This window comes from Megalobrama amblycephala, linkage group LG17 (assembly GCF_018812025.1).
Source record: "Megalobrama amblycephala isolate DHTTF-2021 linkage group LG17, ASM1881202v1, whole genome shotgun sequence".
NCBI classification, from domain to species: Eukaryota; Metazoa; Chordata; class Actinopteri; order Cypriniformes; family Xenocyprididae; genus Megalobrama; species Megalobrama amblycephala.
In genome coordinates, this window is record NC_063060.1 from 47666425 (window position 1) to 47689290 (window position 22866).

Genomic DNA, 22866 nt, shown 5'->3' on the forward strand with positions numbered 1-22866 from the left:
CCAAACATTTTTATATGTTCTTTTATATTTTGTCTAAAGGTTTGATAAACTGTGTCCATTTAACCTTTTTTTCATAGCATTATTTATTATGTCAGGCTTTACAGGGTTAAGTTCATGTTTCCTCATGGGAAATCACTATAGATTAATGTAGATAACAGCATTTTCAGATGAGAGCAAAACATTACAAAAAATATTGAATGACTTACAGAGCTCTTCTGGAGGTTTTGATGACTGCTGATAATCTAATGAGACACTCATCTGATTTCTTGAATTTCTGAAGCTCAAACTCCTCCAGCTCTTCCTCTGATGTCAACAAAACAAAGGCCAAAGCAGACCACTGGGCAGGTGAAAGGTCACCAGATGAGAGACTTCCTTTGCTAAGGTGGGTCTGGATCTCCTTCACCAGAGTTTGGTCGTTCAGTTCATTCAGACAGTAGAACAGATTGATGGATCTCTCTGCAGGCAGATTATCTTCTAATTTCAGCCTGATGTACTGAACTATTTCCTTGTTGCTCTGGTCATTGTCATCTTGCTGTGTCAAAAGACCTCGTAAGAGTCGTCGATTGGACTGGAGTGACAGACTGAGGAGGAAGCGAAGGAAAAGGTCCAGGTGTCCACTGTCACTCTCAAGCGTCTTGTCCACTGCAGTCTTGAGAAAATCAATCATGGTTTCATTTTTGTTTTCCTGTTCTGTAGACTCATGATCAAACACACTTGTCTTGTTGATGTCTAGAAACAGGTGTGCATAAAGGGCTGCAATAAACTCTTGAATGCTCAAGTGAACAAAGCAGTACATGGTACCAAGAGTGATCCCTGTTTCCTCCTTAAAGATCTGGGTACACATGCCTGAGTACACTGATGCCTTATAGACGTCAATACCACAGGCTTCCAGGTCTGTGTCATAGAAGATCACGTTGTTTCTTTCCAGCTGATGAAATGCCAGTTTCCCCAGTGAAAGGATGGCATCTTTATCCCAGGAAACATCTGCTGCGTATTCTCCATCATACTTTCGGCGGCTCTGCTGGATCTGAAAGCGGAGAAAGTGTGTGTACATTTGTGTCACAGTCTTGGGAGTGTCTTCAGTATTTGATTCCTGATGTGTTTTACAGATCTCATCAGCCTGATTGATTTTCACATCATTATTTCTTTTCTGCTCCAGAATGTTCTGGAGAACAGTGGTTGAAATCCAGCAGAAGACTGGGATGTGGCACATGATAAAGAGACTCTTTGATTTTTTAACATGATCAATGATTGTGTTGGCCTGATTCTGATCTGTGAATCTTTTTTTGAAGTACTCTTCCTTTTGAGCATCATTGAATCCTCGTATCTCTGTCAGCCGGTCGATACAGTCAGGAGGAATCTTACTGGCAGCTGCTGGTCTGGTGGTGATCCAGATGAGAGCAGAAGGAAGCAGATTTCCCTTCATGAGGTTCGTTAGGAGAACATCCAGAGAGGCTGGTGACGATACATCACTCCACGTCTCATTACAATCAAACTTCAGAGGAAGGCGACATTCATCCAATCCATCAAGGATGAACAAGACTTTGAATTGATTCCTTCTTGTAAGGTTCAGTCCTTTTGTCTCTGGGAAAAATTGAGTTATAAGGTCCATCAAACTTAGTGTTTCTTTCTCCTTTAAGTTCATCTCTCTGAATGGAAGAGGAAATATGAAGCTGATATCTTGATTTTCTTTTCCTTCAGCCCAGTCCAAAACAAACTTTTGCACAGAGACTGATTTTCCGATGCCAGCGACTCCTTTTGTCAGTACAGTTCGGATCTCCTTGTGTTGTTCAAGAGCATCAAACAAATTTCTGCATTCAACCTGTATCTCTTGAGATTCATGACGCCTGGAAGCAACTTCAATCTGTCTGACCTCATGTTCAGTATTGACCTGTTCACTGCCACCCTGAGTGATATAGAGATCTGTGTAGATGTTATTCAGAAGTATGGAGTCACCTTGCTTTGCAATTCCTTCAAACACACATTGATACTTCTTCTTTAGGCCACATTTGAGCTGACAAATGAAAAACAGCTCATCTAAACACAGGAACAGAAAATAGATAGTTTTAGTCTTAATTTCCTCACCTACATTTATAAGTGTCAATCAGACAGATGATCATGAGTCTCTGACCTTCTAGAGCATCAGCAGCTTCATCTTGCTTCATCTCTCTCAGGTAATGTAGTGTGAGATCAAGAGCTGCTGCTTTGGTACTGCATCTATTCGCATTAAAGTCCTTCACAAAGTATTCTGTGTTCTCATTTTGTAATATTTTCTTAAACTTTTCCAGCTCTTTCTTCAGAAATGTGATTATTTTGATCTCAAGATCCTGCAAACAAAAGTAAGAAAAAGGACAGAATAACACAGTTTAAACCAAAATGTATATCTGCATTTGGTCAACATGATTTATTCAATAATTATAATATCTGTAAAAAAAATAATAAAAAAATTAACTTAAGACTTACATGCTAACCAGCTGTTATTTTAACAAATAGAAAAAAGTGTGCTTAAAAATAAGTGATCAAGAGGAATCAAATTAAATTTTGGTTCAATAACATATTTGTTTGTTATAAATATTGAACATTTATGAAAATGTGTTTTCCTACCTGGAAGATCCACAGGAGATTGTCTGTGAAACTCTTGTGTTTCCTTTGAGTCTGAACGTCTGAGTCTAATGTCTCATATTGAAGCCTGTAATCAAATAAATCAAATAAAATACTGATTTTCCAGGCAAAATATGACAGAAAGAGAATAAAACATATGTGTGAATACTGATAAATATTTGATCTAAAATGTTTCATGATGGTATTCACTGATACAACTTCTTAACACAGTCAGTGTGAACATTAGAAACATGAAATACCTTTTATCAGATGATGGCATTTCCCCACTGAAGTTTGGATCTATACCTTTTGAACAGTCACTCTTCAGAGACACAGAGCTGGACACATGTGAGTCTGATCTTACACTAATGATACAAACACACAAACACACTTTACTACAGGAGATACTTTAGTCTCATTTGAAAAGAATTAATGTTGCAAATAGTAATTAAATGCAGTATAGCTGTGCATTTGTTCATTTATGACTTTGGTTGGATGGATGGATATACACATGATTAGTTGCATGATCTATTTTTCCTTAATGAATTTACGCCTCCTTGTGGCTGTCTATGTAATTGTGTTACTGGAATGAGCTCCATAAGGTTCCCAAGAATTGAGTTTTATTGTGATTTATTGTTTTATTCAGTCGAGTTCATTCACATACACCACTGAGGACAAATAATGAAACACTATAATGTAAACACAAAATACCTTTTATCAGATGATGGTTTTTCCCCACTGAAGTTTGGATCTATACCTTTTGACCAGTCACTCTTCAGAGACACAGAGCTGGACACATGTGAGTCTGATCTCACACTAATGACACAAAGAACAGAGAGAGAAACACTTTAGTAAAGGAGGATAAACTGTGTCTGAAACACATCCGTGTCTTTATCTAATCCTCCACAGAAATACACACACTCACACAATTTACAGTTTCATAGTTAACAATCATTTTATTTTACTGGCTCACACTGGATTAATGATTTGTTTAATGTACATGAGTGAGATTAAATATGTTTAAAAATACTTTAACTGTAATTTAAAAGAACATGTCAAGTTATTCTTTATTGACAGAAATGGAGAGCAGAAATGTCTGTGCGATACAGTTTTGTTACAAACTTCAATTAAATTAAGTGTATAGTTGTTTCCTAATGTCTGTTAATAATTTATGATCTAAAAACGTCTCGGTTACAAAGGTAACCCTCGTTCCCTGAAGGAGGGAACGGAGACGTACGTCGGACAGACCGACGAATAGGAATCTCGCTAGAGAGGCCAATCTACTTCGAGTGTAACTAAAACGAGCCAATGCACATTGGCATGCAATCATATGCATCAGCTGCTCGCCTCGCAGTGCGGGTATATAATGAGCAGCAGGTGCGTTGCATCTTCAGGTTTTCGCTGAGGAGCCGAACCGGATAGGCAGCAGCATCAGCGGGGTACAGCGACTGTGGCGACGGGACGTACGTCTCCGTTCCCTCCTTCAGGGAACGAGGGTTACCTTTGTAACCGAGACGTTCCCATTCAGTCGGTCACGTTCGACGTACGTCGGACAGACCGACAAATAGGAATCCCTACCAAAGCGCCACAGGAGCTGCCCCCTTCCAGCGCTCTGTAGTAAGCCACCTGAACCCCCTTGCCTGAGGATGGTGGGACAGGGCTAACACAGAGAGAGTCGATCACTGCTGTTCCCCAAAACCCATTCAGTGAGACTATTGGATAACGCTGGGAAAGCGTACCCTTTCGCTGGGAAAGGAACGCTGCGGAAGCCACATCCTTCCCAGAAGGAGTTATGTGGAGAAGTACATATGGACTAACCCTGTAGGGCTGTGCTACATATGGAAGAGCTGGGGTGACTCCAACCCGATGAAGGGTAGGTTCTCCCAGAGGGAAAGACACGGGCTTCGTTTAGGAGCAACCGTGGAACCAACCATATGGGATCCCCGTAGGGTCACACATATGGAACCCAGTCTAAACCCGGTTCTCAAGGATACAACGGAGTATAGGCCTGGCGCCAGACGCTCCGCCACGTCGGCTGCCGAAGGGATATCGGAGGACTCGACAGGGTCTGCCTTGTAGGGACTCTCTGGAGAAAAGAAGCGCATGTAGCGCAGCAAGCCGACACTAAGCCGGGGCCTCTCCATGCCTCTGACCTGTGGCGAGAACACGGGAGGAGACCGGCTCGACACGAAGGCTATAGTATCTAGCGAACGTGTAGGTGTCGCCCAGCCCGCAGCTCTACAAATGTCTGTCAGCGAGGCGCCACGAGCCAGCGCCCAGGAGGATGCGACACCTCTCGTGGAGTGAGCATGCAACCTGAGCGGGCAGGGCACGCCCTGAGCTTGGTAAGCCAGGGCGATGGCATCCACTATCCAGTGGGCCATCCTCTGCTTGGAGACAGCCTTTCCCTTCTGCTGGCCTCCATAACAGACAAAGAGCTGGTCTGAGGTCCTGAGGCTTTGGGTTCTGTCTATGTACTGTCGCAAAGCGCGAACTGGACAGAGCAAAGTGAGGGCTGGGTCTGCCTCCTCCGAGGGCAGCGCTTGCAGGCTCACCACCTGGTCCCTGAAGGGAGTGGTAGGAACCTTGGGCACATAGCCAGGCCGGGGTCTTAGTACCACATGGCTATCACCCGGCCCGAACTCCAGGCACGATACGTCGACCGAAAATGACTGCAGGTCCCCTACCCTCTTGATGGAGGCCAATGCAACCAGCAGCGAAGTCTTCATAGACAGAATCTTTAAGTCTGCCGATTGCAAAGGCTCAAAGGGAGCAATCTGAAGTGCTCTTAGCACCAGAGTGAGGTCCCAAGAGGGTATGGAGGGGGGACGAGGAGGATTTAACCGTCTCGCCCCCCTAATGAACCTGACGACCAGGTCGTGCTGACCAACAGATTTGCCATCTATGTGGTCGTGGTAAGCGGAGATAGCAGCAGTATGGACTTTGAGGGTGGAGGGGGACAGCCTACGCTCCAACCCTTGCTGCAAGAAGGAAAGCACGACTCCGATCGAGCATCCTCGGGTGTCTTCTCGGCGAGAAGAGCACCACTCGACGAACAGGTTCCACTTCGAGGCGTAAGCACGTCTCGTAGACAGTGCAAGTGCCGAAGTGATGGTGTTAAGTACCTCAGGGGGTAAGTCACCTAGAACCTCCGCGTCCCGTCCAGGGACCAGACATGGAGTTTCCAGAGGTCTGGATGCGGGTGCCAAAGAGTGCCCCATCTCTGAGAAGAAGGTCCTTCCTCAGAGGAATGGGTCAGGGAGGGCTGTCGCAAGGAGTGAAAGTTCTGGGAACCAGGTCTGGTCGGGCCAATAGGGCGCAACTAAGAGGACCTGCTCCTCGTCCTCCCTGACTTTGCACAGGGTCTGTGCAAGTAGGCTCACTGGGGGAAAACGCATATTTGCGAAGGCCCCGGGGCCAGCTGAGTGCCAGTGCGTCTGTCCCGAGTGTTCCCTCGGACAGGGGGTAAAACAACTGGCAGTGGGAGGTTTCCGGTGAGGCAAACAGGTCTACCTGAGCCTCTCCAAACTCTCTCCAGATCAGCTGGACCACCTGGGGGTGGAGTCGCCACTCTCCTGGCAGCTCAGCTCGTGATAGCTCGTTGGCCACATGGCTGAGCACACCAGGGACAAGAATGGCATGAAGCGACCTCAGACGCTTCTGACTCCAGAGGAGGAGATGGCGGGCGAGTTGCGACATGCGACGGGAGCGTAGACCACCTTGATGGTTGATGTACGCAACGGTCGCAGTGTTGTCCGTACGGACCAGTACATGCTTGCCCCGTAGCGGCCCTTTGAGGCGGCTCAGAGCAAGACGTACTGCTAGCAACTCGAGGCAATTGATGTGCCAATGCAGATGGGGTCCCGTCCAAACCCCTGACACTGCATGCCCGTTGTACGTGGCACCCCAGCCAGTGGCAGGAGCATCTGTGAATACCACAGCATGCCGGGACACTTGTTCTAGGGGAACTCCTGCCCGGAGAACAAAGGGTCCGCCCACGGACTGAAGGCTTGGCGGCACTCCTGAGTGATTAGCACCCGGAACGTGCCGCGTTGCCACACCCATCTCGGGACTCAGCCGTGAAGCCAGTGTTGAAGCAGTCTCATATGAAGCAGACCAAGCGGGGTTACTGCCGCCGCGGCTGCCATATGCCCCAGGAGCCTCTGAAAGAATTTCAGTGGGACCGCTGTCCTGCCATTGAACGTATTCAGGCAGTTCAACACCGACTGAGCACGTTCCTCTGTGAGGCGTGCTATCTGTTCGACCGAATCCAGCTCCATACCGAGAAAAGAGATCCTCTGCACAGGGGAGAGTTTGCTCTTTTCCCAGTTGACCTGAAGACCCAACTGGCTGAGGTGTCTGAGCACCAAATCCTTGTGTTCGCACAACTAACCCCAGGACTGTGCTAGAATGAGCCAGTCGAGGTAGTTGAGAATGCGAACACCCTGTTCTCTCATGGGAACAAGGGCTCCCCCTACGACTTTCGTAAAGACGCAGGGAGACAGGGCCAGCCCGAAGGGTAGGACTCTGTACTGATATGCTCGACCTTCGAACGCAAAGCGCAGGAATGGCCTGTGTTGCGGAAGAAACGAGACATGGAAGTACGCGTTCTTCAGGTCGATCGCTGCAAACCAATCTCGGGGACGGATGCACTCAAAAATGCGCTTCTGCGTCAGCATTTTGAACGGTAGCTTGTACAGGCTCCGATTCAAAACTCGCAGGTCCAAGATCGGTCATAACCCACTGCTCTTTTTGGGTACAATGAAGTAGGGACTGTAGAACCCTGACCTCATATCGGCTGGAGGGGCCGGCTCCATCGCGTCCTCCGCCAGTAGGACTGCGATCTCCGCACGCAAGACAGGGGCAACGACATCTTTCACTGTAGTGAAGAGGACGTCCCTGAACTTGGGGGGATGCCGGGCGAACTGAATCGCATAGCCGAGCCTGATGGTCCGAATGAGCCAGCGAGACGGACTGGGGAGCGCTAACCGGGCTCGCAGAGACCGTACAAGTGGGACCAAAGAGACCACCGGCGTACCCGCAGCGGGGCAGCGAGGTGGAACACAGGGACGCGGCTCGGGGGGCTCTCTTTGCGAGGCGGCCCGAAGCGGCGTCACAGTGTGCTAGGCAACTACTTACCTGGTTCCACAGATGGACAGAGGGAGCAGTCGAGGCTTTGGCTGCCCGCTGCTCGCTGCTGTCCGCTGGCGACAGAAGAGGGGGATGAGAGTGGTGAGGTTTTTCTCCTCCCACTGCTCTCCAAACCCTCTTCAGACCTGGAAATGGAGGAACTGCTCTTTTAATTTTGGGTACCACTGCCTCTTGGGTCAGTGGCGGAACAGAAACAAACCCAATAAAAGGATTTACCACCCTGCCCTCCTCCAGGGGTGGAAGAGCAGCCCCACCCATCTCTGGGTCGCCCGTCTCAGGGGTGATTCTCACCAACCACTTAACAGCTGCAGAGACGGGAGGCGTCATCTCCCCGCAATGGACACAGCAGAGCCTGCTGGGCCAGAGTTTCTTGCAGGGGACGACACCCTTGGCGACGAGCAGACCGAGGGGCGGCCCAAGAGGAACTCAATGGTTTGTCATGGGAAGCTCCCCGATCCGCTACTAACTGAGGAGAACCGCTGGGCTCAGTCCTCGACAGTGTCACCGAAAAGGCCACCTCGTAAGATGGGAGCATTGAGAAAGCATTTAGCTTGACAACCTCTCGCACCTCACAAGGTAAGCCAGGGGGCACTTCTGGACCACTGAGGTGGACATCGTCTGGCTGAGGGCCTGCGCCGTGACTTTGATCACGGTTAGTCAACAAGCGCAGCTCAACCCCAGCACAGAACTACCCTCATGCAAAAAGAGTGCCTTGGCCTCACATGCAGGGTGGGTGTGGTCTGTGTACAGCCACCCCATCCAAGAGGGTAGTGAGAGAGGAAAAACTTATGCAGATTTTGGCACTTTTGGCATTCCATATTTATGGCACCAACATACCCCCATACTGCCAAGTTTTCCATGCACATCTGGAAGACCCAGGAAGCATGGCTGTAAACTCCGAATCTGAGTCAGCATAAGCACACACCATTACAGTGGGCAGCGTCACCCTCATTTCCAGAGCATAACAGCACTCTCTCCGATGCTGCAATCGACATCTGTCCCTCAGCTGGAGCTCTGAATGAAATGCTAGGTTCCCCTATGAGAAGGACCAGCAATCCAATCCAGAAACTGCACAGCTTGCAATGCGCTAGAGAGGGAGGGGCCCTAGGGGGTTGGTTCCCCGAAGGAACCCCTCAACCTCATGTCACCCAAGCCATATCAGCAAAGTAGACCTCTTCTGGTGCACCAGAGAGGGCGCTACAATGGAGATTATGCAAGGGAACCGCGCATCTAGAGCGGCGAGCGAGCGCTGGGTTGCCGTGACAACCCGCGCTGCAGCCCGGCAGCTCGACGGCACACGACACGCAGAGGAACGAGAGGTTTGCTCTCGCTGATCTCCACGGTCTTCCGAGAGTGTCGGGCAGACCCGCGGCTGTGCTTTTACACACAAGCGGCAGCTGGCCAACAACAGAGGGGACTCAAGCTTCCCGGAGAAAGAAGAGTCACGACCGGCGTTTCGACGTGATCATGTTCTCATATGAAAACATGAAACACCCACGAACATCATTTCAACACACGCCCAGACATGTGAAACAGTGATCGTGGCCGTCAGTGAGGACAGGAACGACCGCATCCAGAAACACAAGTAGGATGTCATCTTTAAAAAGACGCGAATCTACTTGTGTAAGCTCTTTCAGGGACTTTACTTTTTAAAAGTGCTGAAGCACGCAGGGGAACGGCCGCCGCAGCACAGACAGGGATTATGTGCAGCCTGTCGTGTGCTCTCTCTCTCTCTCTCTTTGAAGGCGCTCACTCTTACCAGCCGTAAAAACAGCTTTTCAGCGCTCAAAAGCGCACCGTACCGGCCGTGAGAACAGCCTTCCGACGCTGTCAAAACAGCTATTTGCTCAAAAACGGCAAACGAAACAAAAACAGAAAAAGAGAGGACTTCAACCCCGCTGCTGTGCTGTTCGCCTGCACTCGGAAAAAAAAGAGAAGTTCAACCAAAAAGCTTGACTCGTCTTCTAGCAGACACTCGCTTGCAGAGAACAGGAACAAACACCGTTCGGCTCCGAAGCGAAAAGCTGAAGATGCAACGCACCTGCTGCTCATTATATACCCGCGCTGCGAGGCGAGCAGCTGATGCATATGATTGCATGCCAATGTGCATTGGCTCGTTTTAGTTACACTCGAAGTAGATTGGCCTCTCTAGCGAGATTCCTATTCGTCGGTCTGTCCGACGTACGTCGAACGTGACCGACTGAATGGGAACCAAAGTCATGTATTTGGATTAATTCAGTGTGGTTGTAATTAACAAATGATTAAATGTGATATTGTCTATAGAGCAAACAAGGCTTTATAGACAATGTCAGAGTTAATTAAAGAAGTTTAAAATTGAAACAAATATAAAACAATGTCTAGAGTTTTGTTCTTCACAGTAAAACAGAAACTCCAGCAGAGTTTAAAGTGAAAACAGACGCAGTGTTACCTGTGTTTCTCTGAGAGACTCATCTTAGAGAGAGAGTCCTTTCCTCGCTCAGATAAACTGACACTGAACACAGATCAATCAATCAATCACTCAACCTGGAAATGACACGATTTCACAGAGATGAAGAATTATTGAAGAACAGAATGAAGAATACTGAGTTACCAACAACAGCAACAACAATCAGTAAAATAAAGTGAGTTACAAACAAATATATTGACATGTAAAATAACTGAATGGTCTTAATAATTTCAGAATAATGAGTTTAACTGATTCATGGATTAAATATGAATTCATTGGGGAACAGAAATGTACATTGTGCTGGAAAACTGAACACAATTTATTATATTCTCTATTGAAGTTTAATATCATTTTACAATCATATTTACCCAATCATTATTAATTGTTGAATCTTTGTCATTTAATTATTAATTCAAGTTCAATGATGTTTGATTTCATTACTTTCAAAAGATCCTAAAATAACTGACTGAGTAAAAGTAACCTGAATTATAATGGTCACAATCTATAACTACTAATCATGATTTATAATATATATGCTCCTTTACTGTAAATGTCTGTATCAAAATATACTTTCGATTTCGCATCACAAATTGGAAAAACTTTCATAAACTTACTCATTTTCGTTATACTCTTGCAGTTAACCCTAAAAAGGGCAAGAACATAAAGTTATTCAAGAGCAAGAAGTTATTTATTGCTTTTTCCCCATCTTATTAAGACTCTTTTTTATGTAAAAATAATTACTTTTTTTTTCTCGAATTTAATGTTTTTATAAGTGTTATACATCATATATTAATGTTAATGTTAATAGTAATGGTAATTATGAATCATTTATTAATTTTAAATTTCATTTTTTTATTATTGATTTTAATGTTTTATATATATTATACATTAATTATTATACAGTATGAATATTAATTAATGTTAATATTAATGTGAAGTTTTATACATCATTTATTTATTAATTTTATTACATTTTTGTTGGATTGTAATGTTTTATATTATACATTTATTGTTCTACATTATTAATGTTAATATTAATCTTAATAGTAATGGTAATTAATATAGATCATTAATTTTACTTTTATTAAATTTAATTTTTTTTATTTTAATGCTTTTATATATACAATAATTATAAAACATTATTTATTAAGGTTAATGTTAATTATCATACATTGTTAATGTAAATTGTATATATATATATACACACATCCAAAATAAAAAGTTGTAAAAATTAATTGTAAAAAGTACCTTTATAGGTTTGCTCATTCTATCAACTGATATTTATTTAGGGTCACCCTGGCTATTACTGTACTCATTGTCATATCATTTTACTGTACAGTTTGGAAGAAAATTAAAGGCAAACTCACCCCCAAATATTAAAGTGTATTTTAGCACTTACACCATGTCCCATTTTCCATCACTCATAAAAATCTTTCCTTTATAGGTTTGCTAATTTTTGCAATTGATGTTTGTTAAAGGTCACCCTGACTATTACTGTACTCGTTGTCTTATCATTTTACTGTACATTTTGGGAGAAAATTAACTCAAAAGCAAACTCACCTCCAAACATCAAAATGCATTCTAGCACATATGTCCCAATTTAATTTGTGCACTTTGATATTGGAGGTGAGTTTGCCTTTGATTTTCTCCCTACAGTAAAATGAGACGACAATGAGTACAGTAATAGTCAGGGTAACTTGAATGAGCAAACCTATAAATAAATAATTTTTATGAGTGTTGGAAAATGGGACATGGTGCAAGTGCTAAAATGCACTTTGATACTGGAGGTGAGAGTTAACAGAATGAGCAAACCTACTTTTACAATTTATATATATATATATATATATATATATATATATATATATATATATATATATATATATAACAATTTACAATAATGATGTATGATAATTAACATTAACATTAATAAATAATGTTTAATAATTATTGTATATATAAAAACATTTAAATGAAAAATTTAAATTTAATAAAAGTAAAATTAATGATCTATATTAATTACCATTACTATTAAGATTAATATGAACATTATGTATAATAATTAATGTATAATATATATAAAACATTAAAATCAATAATAAAAAAAATTAACATTTTAATTAATAAATGATTCATAATAATTACCATTACTATTAAAATTAACATTAATATATGATGTATAGCACATATACAAACATTAAATTCGAAAATAAAAGACATTTTTTATATAAAAATATTTGAGTCATAATAAGATGGGGAAAAAAGCAATAAATAACTTATCTGATGTCTCTTTATGTTCTTGCCCTTTTTAGGGTTAACAGCGAGAGTATAAAGAAAACTCCGTCTTTAAATGCATTTAGAGTTTCAAGTGCAGGAATAGACGCGCAAACTAAAAAAAAAAAAAAAAAAAAAAGTGCGGCTGGCTTTTTGACGCGCGACCCACTTTACCGCAGTGATATTTCACGGATCACAGATTAAAACATGTTTCATCAGTTTTATTCATGAGTATGCACAATAAAGCTTTGATTTCGCAGTGTCTGTTCCTGCGTATTTAATGCTCTTTATTTGAGTATTTGATTCACTTTCAAGGCAGTTTTAATGCAGTTTACTTTATTTTCGGTTCACGCTCAGAAACTCGCCCATATTAACATGAACATTAGTTTCAAAGTCTTTATTTCAGTGGATGATCAGACTCGAACTGAAGTAAAACTGTAAGTAAATATAAAATCATAGAGATATGTCAGGCCATAAATCTCCAAAAACTATGCATGGGCACTTGCTTTGGTGTTGCCACCCCTCATAGACCTCATGCCACCCCTTTGCCACCCTATAAATAATTTTCTCGATCCGCCCCTGCTTCCTTCAGCTGCGCTTACCGCGAACTGCACTTTACATTACAGTTTCAGATGAACTGCATATGATCTGATTAACAAACTTTACATTTAACATTAACATTTTTCACACTATAAAACATTTTATATAAATTCAAGACAATAATATGAACAGAAACATAGATGGAAAACATACCTGAGATAATAAAAAGAAAAACAAAATCTCATCTTAGAGAGAGAGTCCTTTCCTCGCTCAGGTAAACTGACACTGAACACAGATCAATCAATCAATCACTCAACCTGGAAATGACACGGTTTCACAGAGATGAAGAATTATTGAAGAACAGAATGAAGAATACTGAGTTACCAACAACAGCAACAACAATCAATAAAATAAAGTGAGTTACAAACAAATATATTGACATGTAAAATAACTGAATGGTCTTAATAATTTCAGATTAATGAGTTTAACTGATTCATGCATTAAATATGAATTCATTTGGGAACAGAAATGTACATTGTGCTGGAAAACTGAACACAATTTATTATATTCTCTATTGAAGTTTAATATCATTTTACAATCATATTTACCCAATCATTATTAATTGTTGAATCTTTGTCATTTAATTATTAATTCAAGTTCAATGATGATTGATTTCATTACTTTCAAAAGATCCTAAAATAACTGACTGAGTAAAAGTAACCTGAATTATAATGGTCACAATCTATAACTACTAATCATGATTTATAATATATATGCTCCTTTACTGTAAATGTCTGTATCAAAATATACTTTCGATTTCACATCACAAATTGGAAAAACTTTCATAAACTTACTCATTTTCGTTATACTCTTGCAGTTAACCCTAAAAATGAATGAATGAATGAATGAATGAGGCATTTATATAGCGCTTTCATATGTACTACTGTACACCCAAAGCGCTTTACAATCATATCAGGGGTCTCTCCTCATCCACCACCAGTGTGCAGCATCCACTTGGATGATGCGACGGCAGCCACAGTACAACGGCGCCAGTGCGCTCACCACACACCAGCTGTAGGTGGAGAGGAGAGAGAGTGAAAGAGCCAATTCAATGGATGGGGATTATTAGGAGGCCGTGATTGGTAAGGGCCTATGGAGGGAATTTGGCCAGGACACCGGGGTTACACCCCTACTCTTTACGAGAAGTGCCATGGGATTTTTAATGACCACATAGAGTCAGGACCTCGGTTTAACGTCTCATCCGAAGGACGGGTAAAAAAAAGGGCAAGAACATAAAGTTATTCAAGAGCAAGAAGTTATTTATTGCTTTTTCCCCATCTTATTAAGACTCTTTTTTATGTAAAAATAATTACTTTTTTTTTTTCGAATTTAATGTTTTTATAAGTGTTATACATCATATATTAATGTTAATGTTAATAGTAATGGTAATTATGAATAATTTATTAATTTTAAATTTCATTTTTTTATTATTGATTTTAATGTTTTATATATATTATACATTAATTATTATACAGTATGAATATTAATTAATGTTAATATTAATGTGAAGTTTTATACATCATTTATTTATTAATTTTATTACATTTTTGTTGGATTGTAATGTTTTATATTATACGTTTATTGTTCTACATTATTAATGTTAATATTAATCTTAATAGTAATGGTAATTAATATAGATCATTAATTTTACTTTTATTAAATTTAATTTTTTTATTTTAATGCTTTTATATATACAATAATTATAAAACATTATTTATTAAGGTTAATGTTAATTATCATACATTGTTAATGTAAATTGTATATATATATATATATATATATATATATATATATACACACATCCAAAATAAAAAGTTGTAAAAATTAATTGTAAAAAGTACCTTTATAGGTTTGCTCATTCTATCAACTGATATTTATTTAGGGTCACCCTGGCTATTACTGTACTCATTGTCATATCATTTTACTGTACAGTTTGGAAGAAAATTAAAGGCAAACTCACCCCCAAATATTAAAGTGTATTTTAACACTTACACCATGTCCCATTTTCCATCACTCATAAAAAACTTTCCTTTATAGGTTTGCTAATTTTTGCAATTGATGTTTGTTAAAGGTCACCCTGACTATTACTGTACTCATTGTCTTATCATTTTACTGTACATTTTGGGAGAAAATTAACTCAAAAGCAAACTCACCTCCAAACATCAAAATGCATTCTAGCACATATGTCCCAATTTAATTTGTGCACTTTGATATTGGAGGTGAGTTTGCCTTTGATTTTCTCCCTACAGTAAAATGAGACGACAATGAGTACAGTAATAGTCAGGGTAACTTGAATGAGCAAACCTATAAATAAATAATTTTTATGAGTGTTGGAAAATGGGACATGGTGCAAGTGCTAAAATGCACTTTGATACTGGAGGTGAGAGTTAACAGAATGAGCAAACCTACTTTTTACAATTATATATATATATATATATATATATATATATATATATAACAATTTACATTAATGATGTATGATAATTAACATTAACATTAATAAATAATGTTTAATAATTATTGTATATATAAAAACATTTAAATGAAAAATTTAAATTTAATAAAAGTAAAATTAATGATCTATATTAATTACCATTACTATTAAGATTAATATGAACATTATGTATAATAATTAATGTATAATATATATAAAACATTAAAATCAATAATAAAAAAAATTAACATTTTAATTAATAAATGATTCATAATAATTACCATTACTATTAAAATTAACATTAATATATGATGTATAGCACATATACAAACATTAAATTCGAAAATAAAAGACATTTTTTATATAAAAATATTTGAGTCATAATAAGATGGGGAAAAAAGCAATAAATAACTTATCTGATGTCTCTTTATGTTCTTGCCCTTTTTAGGGTTAACAGCGAGAGTATAAAGAAAACTCCGTCTTTAAATGCATTTAGAGTTTCAAGTGCAGGAATAGACGCGCAAACTAAAAAAAAAAAAAAAAAAAAAAAGTGCGGCTGGCTTTTTGACGCGCGACCCACTTTACCGCAGTGATATTTCACGGATCACAGATTAAAACATGTTTCATCAGTTTTATTCATGAGTATGCACAATAAAGCTTTGATTTCGCAGTGTCTGTTCCTGCGTATTTAATGCTCTTTATTTGAGTATTTGATTCACTTTCAAGGCAGTTTTAATGCAGTTTACTTTATTTTCGGTTCACGCTCAGAAACTCGCCCATATTAACATGAACATTAGTTTCAAAGTCTTTATTTCAGTGGATGATCAGACTCGAACTGAAGTAAAACTGTAAGTAAATATAAAATCATAGAGATACCTTATTTGACTCTTTTATAATCTCAGGTCTCCTGCATGAACAATCATCTCTGAAGCCTCGGTATTCTTCACCTGGACATAAAGCATCTATACGCCTGTCTGTCAGAGCGGAAGTGAATGTGCGACATTTCCGATATTAGCCGCTAGAGGGAAATAACGAGAAGAATATCAAAGTGCAGTAAACTGTAAAACTGTTTGTGCTTCAAACCAGCGTGTTTATAATTGAGAAAATACATTAATAATGTAGTGAGAAACACCAGTTTGCAGTATCAGCATAACGAGCTGTTTGTACAGATAAAAATAACACCTGATTCGGTCATATTTCAGTCTCTGAGACTTTTTAAAGTGGTGGTTCACCAAAATGAATTATTAAAAGCTTTTCACAATGTACATTATAATGCATAAAAATAATTATTGCATTTTAATAATTTTAATCATTAAATAATGTCTTGTTTCTATCTACACTAAGCATGTTGTCATGTTCCTAAGGCACTTCACTGAATTTGTACTTAGAAATATTTTAACAAAATGAGCACAATGCCTATAATTTTTGGTAATATTGAAAGTATTTATTTGTGTTACTTTCTTGTGAAAAAATAATCTTAAAAAATTCAAGATATTTTTATAAAAAACAGACTATAAAGTCTGAACTCAACCATTCTCCACTTATAATGATTTAGACTCCACCCATATGTGACATCATTTACCAGAAATGACATCATTCAGGATCTTTAACAGTGGTGCAGAAGATGGTAAGTAGTATCATACTTTTTATTTATATTTTTGAGGCCTATTGTAGTCATGGAGGATACTATCATGCTTAGCAACTCAACCCCATCACATAAAATTAAGATGGAGAACCATTATTTTTCAACATTTTATTTTAATCCATAAGTATATACAATGTGCTTATTTCATTGCTGCCATATATGGCCTACATCTGTAATGTTGTGATTGCAGGGCTTGTTTGTAGTGATGCAGGTGTGTGACTGACTGCCAATGGACTCCAGGAATGTTTCATCCTGATTTATGACTGATCTGAAATCAGCATTTTACATAGGTTTAAGAATCATAAGAGCACATTGTCTCAAATAATGTTTTATTTATATCTAAATGATTCAAATAGCTTGACAGAACTCTATATTTAGAATAATTCATACTGCAGTTTCTTAGACTCATATTGTAACAGATGTTATATCAATTTATTAATTTCACACAAAATCTCTCCCAGTATTTTGAATTTTGGAAATTCTTTTTATATTGATTTTTGTTATTTGAGTTGTTTTCTATGCTTATAAGTTCATTTTCTTCTGTGTATGTAGAAATTGTTAAAAAATGGTACACGGCTCCTTTAAGAATTGAGTTCCGGTCGCTTTCCTTCAGTTTGCGCCGCGGTAAGCACCGCTGAAGGAAGGTGAGTTCTGCTTAAGCTCTGTCAATAAAGTTTAAAATTAGCTATTAAATGACAAGAAATTATCTATTTTTGTGTTTAAAATGAAGTTTAATATCATTGAAAGGTTCTGGAATATGATGTATTTTGTTTTGAGTGTTTAACCAAGATCTGTGGCTAAAATTATTTGTTTTGACTGGCAGGTTGATGCTAAAAGGCCACAGATTGTCTTTTGATTTTGTTTTTCTTTTTATTATCTCAGGTATGTTTTCCATCTATGTTTCTGTTCATATTATTGTCTTGAATTTATATAAAATGTTTTATAGTGTGAAAAATGTTAATGTTAAATGTAAAGTTTGTTAATCAGATCATATGTAGTTCATCTGAAACTGTAATGTAAAGTGCAGTTCGCGGTAAGCGCAGCTGAAGGAAGCAGGGGCGGATCTAGAAAATTATTTATAGGGTGGCAAAGGGTGGCATGAGGTCTATGAGGGGTGGCAACACCAAAGCAAGCGCCCATGCATAGTTTTTGAAGATTTATGGCCTGACATACACAATTGTGTTCACAGACATTGCATTACCAAAATAAATAAATAAATAAATAAATAATAATAAATAATAATTATTAATAATAATAATAATAAATAACAAGATTTCAATATCCATCATGGCACCAAGTAAAGGCACTATATGAAAAACATCAACAGATTTAAAATGAGTCTGACCTTGTATCACTAAAGGAGATGAGCAGTTTTATTAATATTACACAGGTTACTTCGATGGCATAAATCACATGTTTTAGTGCAAGTTAAAGAACAACAAAAACTTGTTTTTTGCAAACAATTTTTGAGTTTTTGTTATTAACAGAGGTGGGAATGTCTGTGTGTGTTCACCCAGCTAACACCCTATCAACTACATACTCTAGCAACACCCCAGGAATTGCAGCAGGAGCCTAGCAACCACCCAGAATCTCCTAGCAACCACCTAGCAACACTTTAGCAATCACCCAGAACCTCAAACTTCCAGGTCAAAATAAAATGTTTTAGTCAAAAACTTATTCTTGTCTGACAAAATCAAACTTTTGCCTCAGATGACACACAAAACTTAACAAATACACAGACTATTGCACTGCCCAGTGAACACTAGTGAGACCAATTCATGTAACACTGTAACAAAAATACTGCTTACTGGGATTCAGGAATTATTTTGCAGCTCACTGTCTACTACACTATACAAAAATAAATTTACAGATACAGTAAAATACAGCAATGATTTTTTTCTTTCTTTTTTTCATTTTACTATTGTAAATTGATCTGGCAGTAGATATGTATGAACTTGGTATGCACCACAATACAGTATACTGTCAATTACAGTAAAACTAAATTCAGCAACTTCTGCACTGCACATTTGGCCAAATTTTATTACAGTATATAAGGTAGTATAGCAGTGTATTGGTCTTCTGACACAAGACAGTCATTTCTCAGTTCTGTAAAATACAGTATAGCAAACGGCTACAGAGAAAGCTGACAATCACAAGTTTGAGGGTGTACAACGTGCTACATACTGTACATAGTGACATTTCCCTCATCTAAAGTAGCTACTGGTACTGTGAAGTTTATTTCTATCATTAAAACCCCTGTAAATTATTCATTCAGCTCTCTCAGATTTTTACTGGTGTGTCATCAGTTTTGCTACCTAATGTAGTCATTGTTAAACGTTTTGAGAAATGTGTCTTTGTTTTGAGAACTGAACGAATGGTTTGGGAAAGTGGGCCAAATGAATCACTTATAATGTGTTAGCAATCGAGAAAAGCTAAAATAGATTTAGATTCTTACCTAACTAGTTTCTGTGATCGGGATCTTCTTATTGATTTCATGTCACCGTTTCGTCGGATGGCAAAAAGACCTTTATCCATGATGAAAGTGGAGCGGACGGTCGGTGGATCAGCTCGCAAAAAATTACGAAAATTCGAGGACTTCTGAGTTAGCAGAGAAGCAGTAATTTTCCGATTCACGAACAAATGGAAAACAATTCGTAAGTGAACTTGGCTGCGCTGTGTTTTTGACTCCCAAAGAACCGGTTCATAAGAGTCATTTGTTAATGAAGCGGACTACACTGGGCGCGCTGCGTTCGCATGCAACCGTCATGCAGCTTATTGAAAGACGTGTTTTCTTGCCATTATTTTGCAATACGCTGTCTTTTTTATGTCATCACATTGAAGCGCCGCTGCTGAAAAGCAGTAGTACTTGAAACACTGCTAACATTTATATTTTATTCTCTGATAATTTTGGGGTGGCAGATGGGGTGGCAAAGCTTTTCCTTAGGGTGGCAGTTGCCACCCCGTGCCACCCCGGTAGATCCGCCCCTGGAAGGAAGGTTGCTAAAAGGCCACAGATTGTCTTTTTTTTTTCTTTTTATTATCTCAGAATAAAAACAAGTGGTCTGAGGAATTTCTGTTGTCCGGTGTCTTCAATAAACCACAACGCAGGGTGAAGGCGCAGACCGGTCACAATATAATAAATTAAATGAAGTGTATTTTATATATGCTTATAGTAATAGTGTCTGTAATTGTACATTATGTTCAGGTGCATCTGCTTGTGAATCTGACTGAACTCTTTGTCTTCAGTAAATTCTCTGAGTTCATGACTTTTCATTTGATCTTCTACACACTGTCTCTCAGCAGACACTCGTGTTCCCGACAGCAGAAAACATGCAGGAGTCAAAGTTAAACTCTTTATTACGTAAGACCAACACGGGATGGTATTTTTCCACAGTTTGTATGAGCTATGTGTATCACATATGACGTTTACATTTACAAGGTGACGTAATAAAGTGTTTAACCCTCTGGAGTCTGAGGCTGATTTGGGGCCTGGAGAAGTTTTGACATGCTCTGACATTTGTGCTTTTTTCAGTTGTTCATAAACATATTAATGACAAAAGTGTCATTACACTGTATTCAGCACAAACTAGGCTACAATAATATGTGAGGAACATGTATGTACATGTTTGTATTTTTGAAGGAATAATGTTTATGCGTGGTTATTGAAAAAAACAAAAAACTTAAGTCACTGACATAAGGCCAAAAAAAGTATAGTAAATCTGTGTTCACAAGACTTTTGGGTATTGGAGGTTGTAGACTAGAGTTTTTGCTTCAGAATTATGTAAAAATTATGCTGCCTACTCCTTCATATAAAACAATATATTGATTTAGTTTTTGTAAGACACTTTTTGTCAAGAAACACAGTATGCGTGGAGGCGTGAATCTGCATGAATAATGGGCCATTTACACCTGAGAAGACAAAAGAATCACATAATAATGACTTGCATATTAATGAGGCCTTTCAGTCAGGTAGGCTGTGAAAAAAACCCTCTGTAATAATGTCTCAGCTCATCATAAACAGCAATACTGTGAAATATTATTACAATTTAAAATAATGGTATTCTATTATATTCTTTAAAATAAAATGTATTTCTGTGATGCAAAGTGTCTGAACAATAATGTTACCTCTATGGCATTTCATATAGGCTTTTAGCTTAAAAGCATGCACATTTGGAGAAATATTGATGGATTCTTATATATTTATGTCAATTGTCTATACAGAGAAGTAATATTTATTGTCATCACTATGAGTGCTGGATACTGTTTTTTCAATTCATACTTGCAGCCGGAGGGCGCTCTCTGTACACCTTTAGTCCACAAATTATTCTAAAGAAGAAGAGGACATTTCAGGAATGGTATTTTCAATTCATACTTGCAGCCGGAGGGCGCTCTCTGTACACCTTTAGTCCACAAATTCATATAAAGAAGAAAAGGAACTAGGAACTAACGGCATGTCTTCTAGAGATCGCTAACCATTGCTTTAACATCCAAATAAACACTTTTCAAGACAATAAATACATGATTGAGACGATGAATGCATGTATTGCCTCTGAATTTGAAATAGCGCTGGCTCCGTGGGCGTGGCCGCATTAGCGGATAATGAGCTGAATCACAGACTTCTGACTTGGCTCTATTTTCATACAGATTACATAAACACAGAATGTTTGTTTTCGATTTGACTTGCACGATTTAAAACCTGACATTTCAACGTTTCTTTAGACGTAAGTGTCAATTTTTTGTCATTAGTATTCATAAGTTACAGTTCATTTTCTGAGAACTATCAGATTGGACTTCGTTCAGAGGGAGAGGAGAGATCACGCATCATGTTAGTTTTCTTTATTTTACAAAAAGCACAACATTGTGTTTTTACTCTGAGTGTACACAAATAAAAGAAGACATTCTATAGTTTCAATTGATATATTACTTATGTCTCTATGACAAGAAATGACGGAGTATTTTAAGTCTGTTTTGCTGCAATGTGAAAAAAATCCTGCAAAACGCACCGGCGCGTTTTCAGACCTCAGGGAGTTAACAATTAAACATGAACATGCTGTAGGATCTTTCTTACTGACTCCTCAGGTTTTTCCAGCTTTCATACTGTCTTTATTAAAGTCCTGTGAAAAGCACTCAGTGACGAACACAACTGTTTCATGACTGAAATAAGCAGAACATTAAGATACAGTGATGATGAATTATTACAGATATAGTTCATATTCTGAAAGACAGTAAACATCTCTAACCTCATAATCATTTGGCACCTCACATGAAAAGCTTCATTATTTACTTTTTTGCAGACTGACAGAAAAAAAGACAGAATATTCTGTTAGTTTTATAAATAATGGGCATCTTTATACGTAATATAAATCTGAATTATGCTAGTTAATTTCATTGGAGTGGTGTAAACCTCATTAACATATTCACATCATGTGATATCAGTGATCTTGTCTGCTAATAATTATGAACACAGATGAAAAGATCTATAAATTCAGCATCATAACTGGAATCATTGTAACTAAGCCGTCCTGACAAGGCAAATGGATCCAATTAAAGTTACACAAATCCAAAACATTTGACAGAATAACCAATATCCAGATAACTGCAGTATTATATAAAGAGACGATGTGATAATTTCCCACTGAAGGATGAGGGTGTGTTAAGTTGGTCTCAGCACAAGAAGGTAAATCAACTGTGATCTTTATTTACTAATATAACATGATC

At 38.8% G+C, this 22866-nt stretch overlaps 1 protein-coding gene across 3 annotated transcripts in view; it reads right to left on the minus strand.

Annotated features, from left to right (window-relative positions):
• The window catches only part of LOC125250790 (protein NLRC5-like), a 243665-nt gene that overhangs the window by 138863 nt on the left and 81936 nt on the right, over nucleotides 1–22866 (minus strand). Inside the window, exons 1-6 of one of the 3 annotated variants that reach the window (XM_048163565.1) lie at nucleotides 10181–10356; nucleotides 3313–3417; nucleotides 2862–2966; nucleotides 2605–2689; nucleotides 2132–2327; nucleotides 207–2037 (exon numbers count right to left, since the gene is read on the minus strand). The exons of the other annotated variants lie outside the window; for them this stretch is intronic. Of the exons in view, the coding sequence (XP_048019522.1) occupies nucleotides 207–2037; nucleotides 2132–2327; nucleotides 2605–2689; nucleotides 2862–2966; nucleotides 3313–3417; nucleotides 10181–10203 (2345 nt within the window). The 5' untranslated portion in view covers nucleotides 10204–10356. Of the gene's footprint in view, nucleotides 1–206; nucleotides 2038–2131; nucleotides 2328–2604; nucleotides 2690–2861; nucleotides 2967–3312; nucleotides 3418–10180; nucleotides 10357–22866 lie in introns of those variants that run through there. 3 annotated transcript variants of the gene reach the window in all.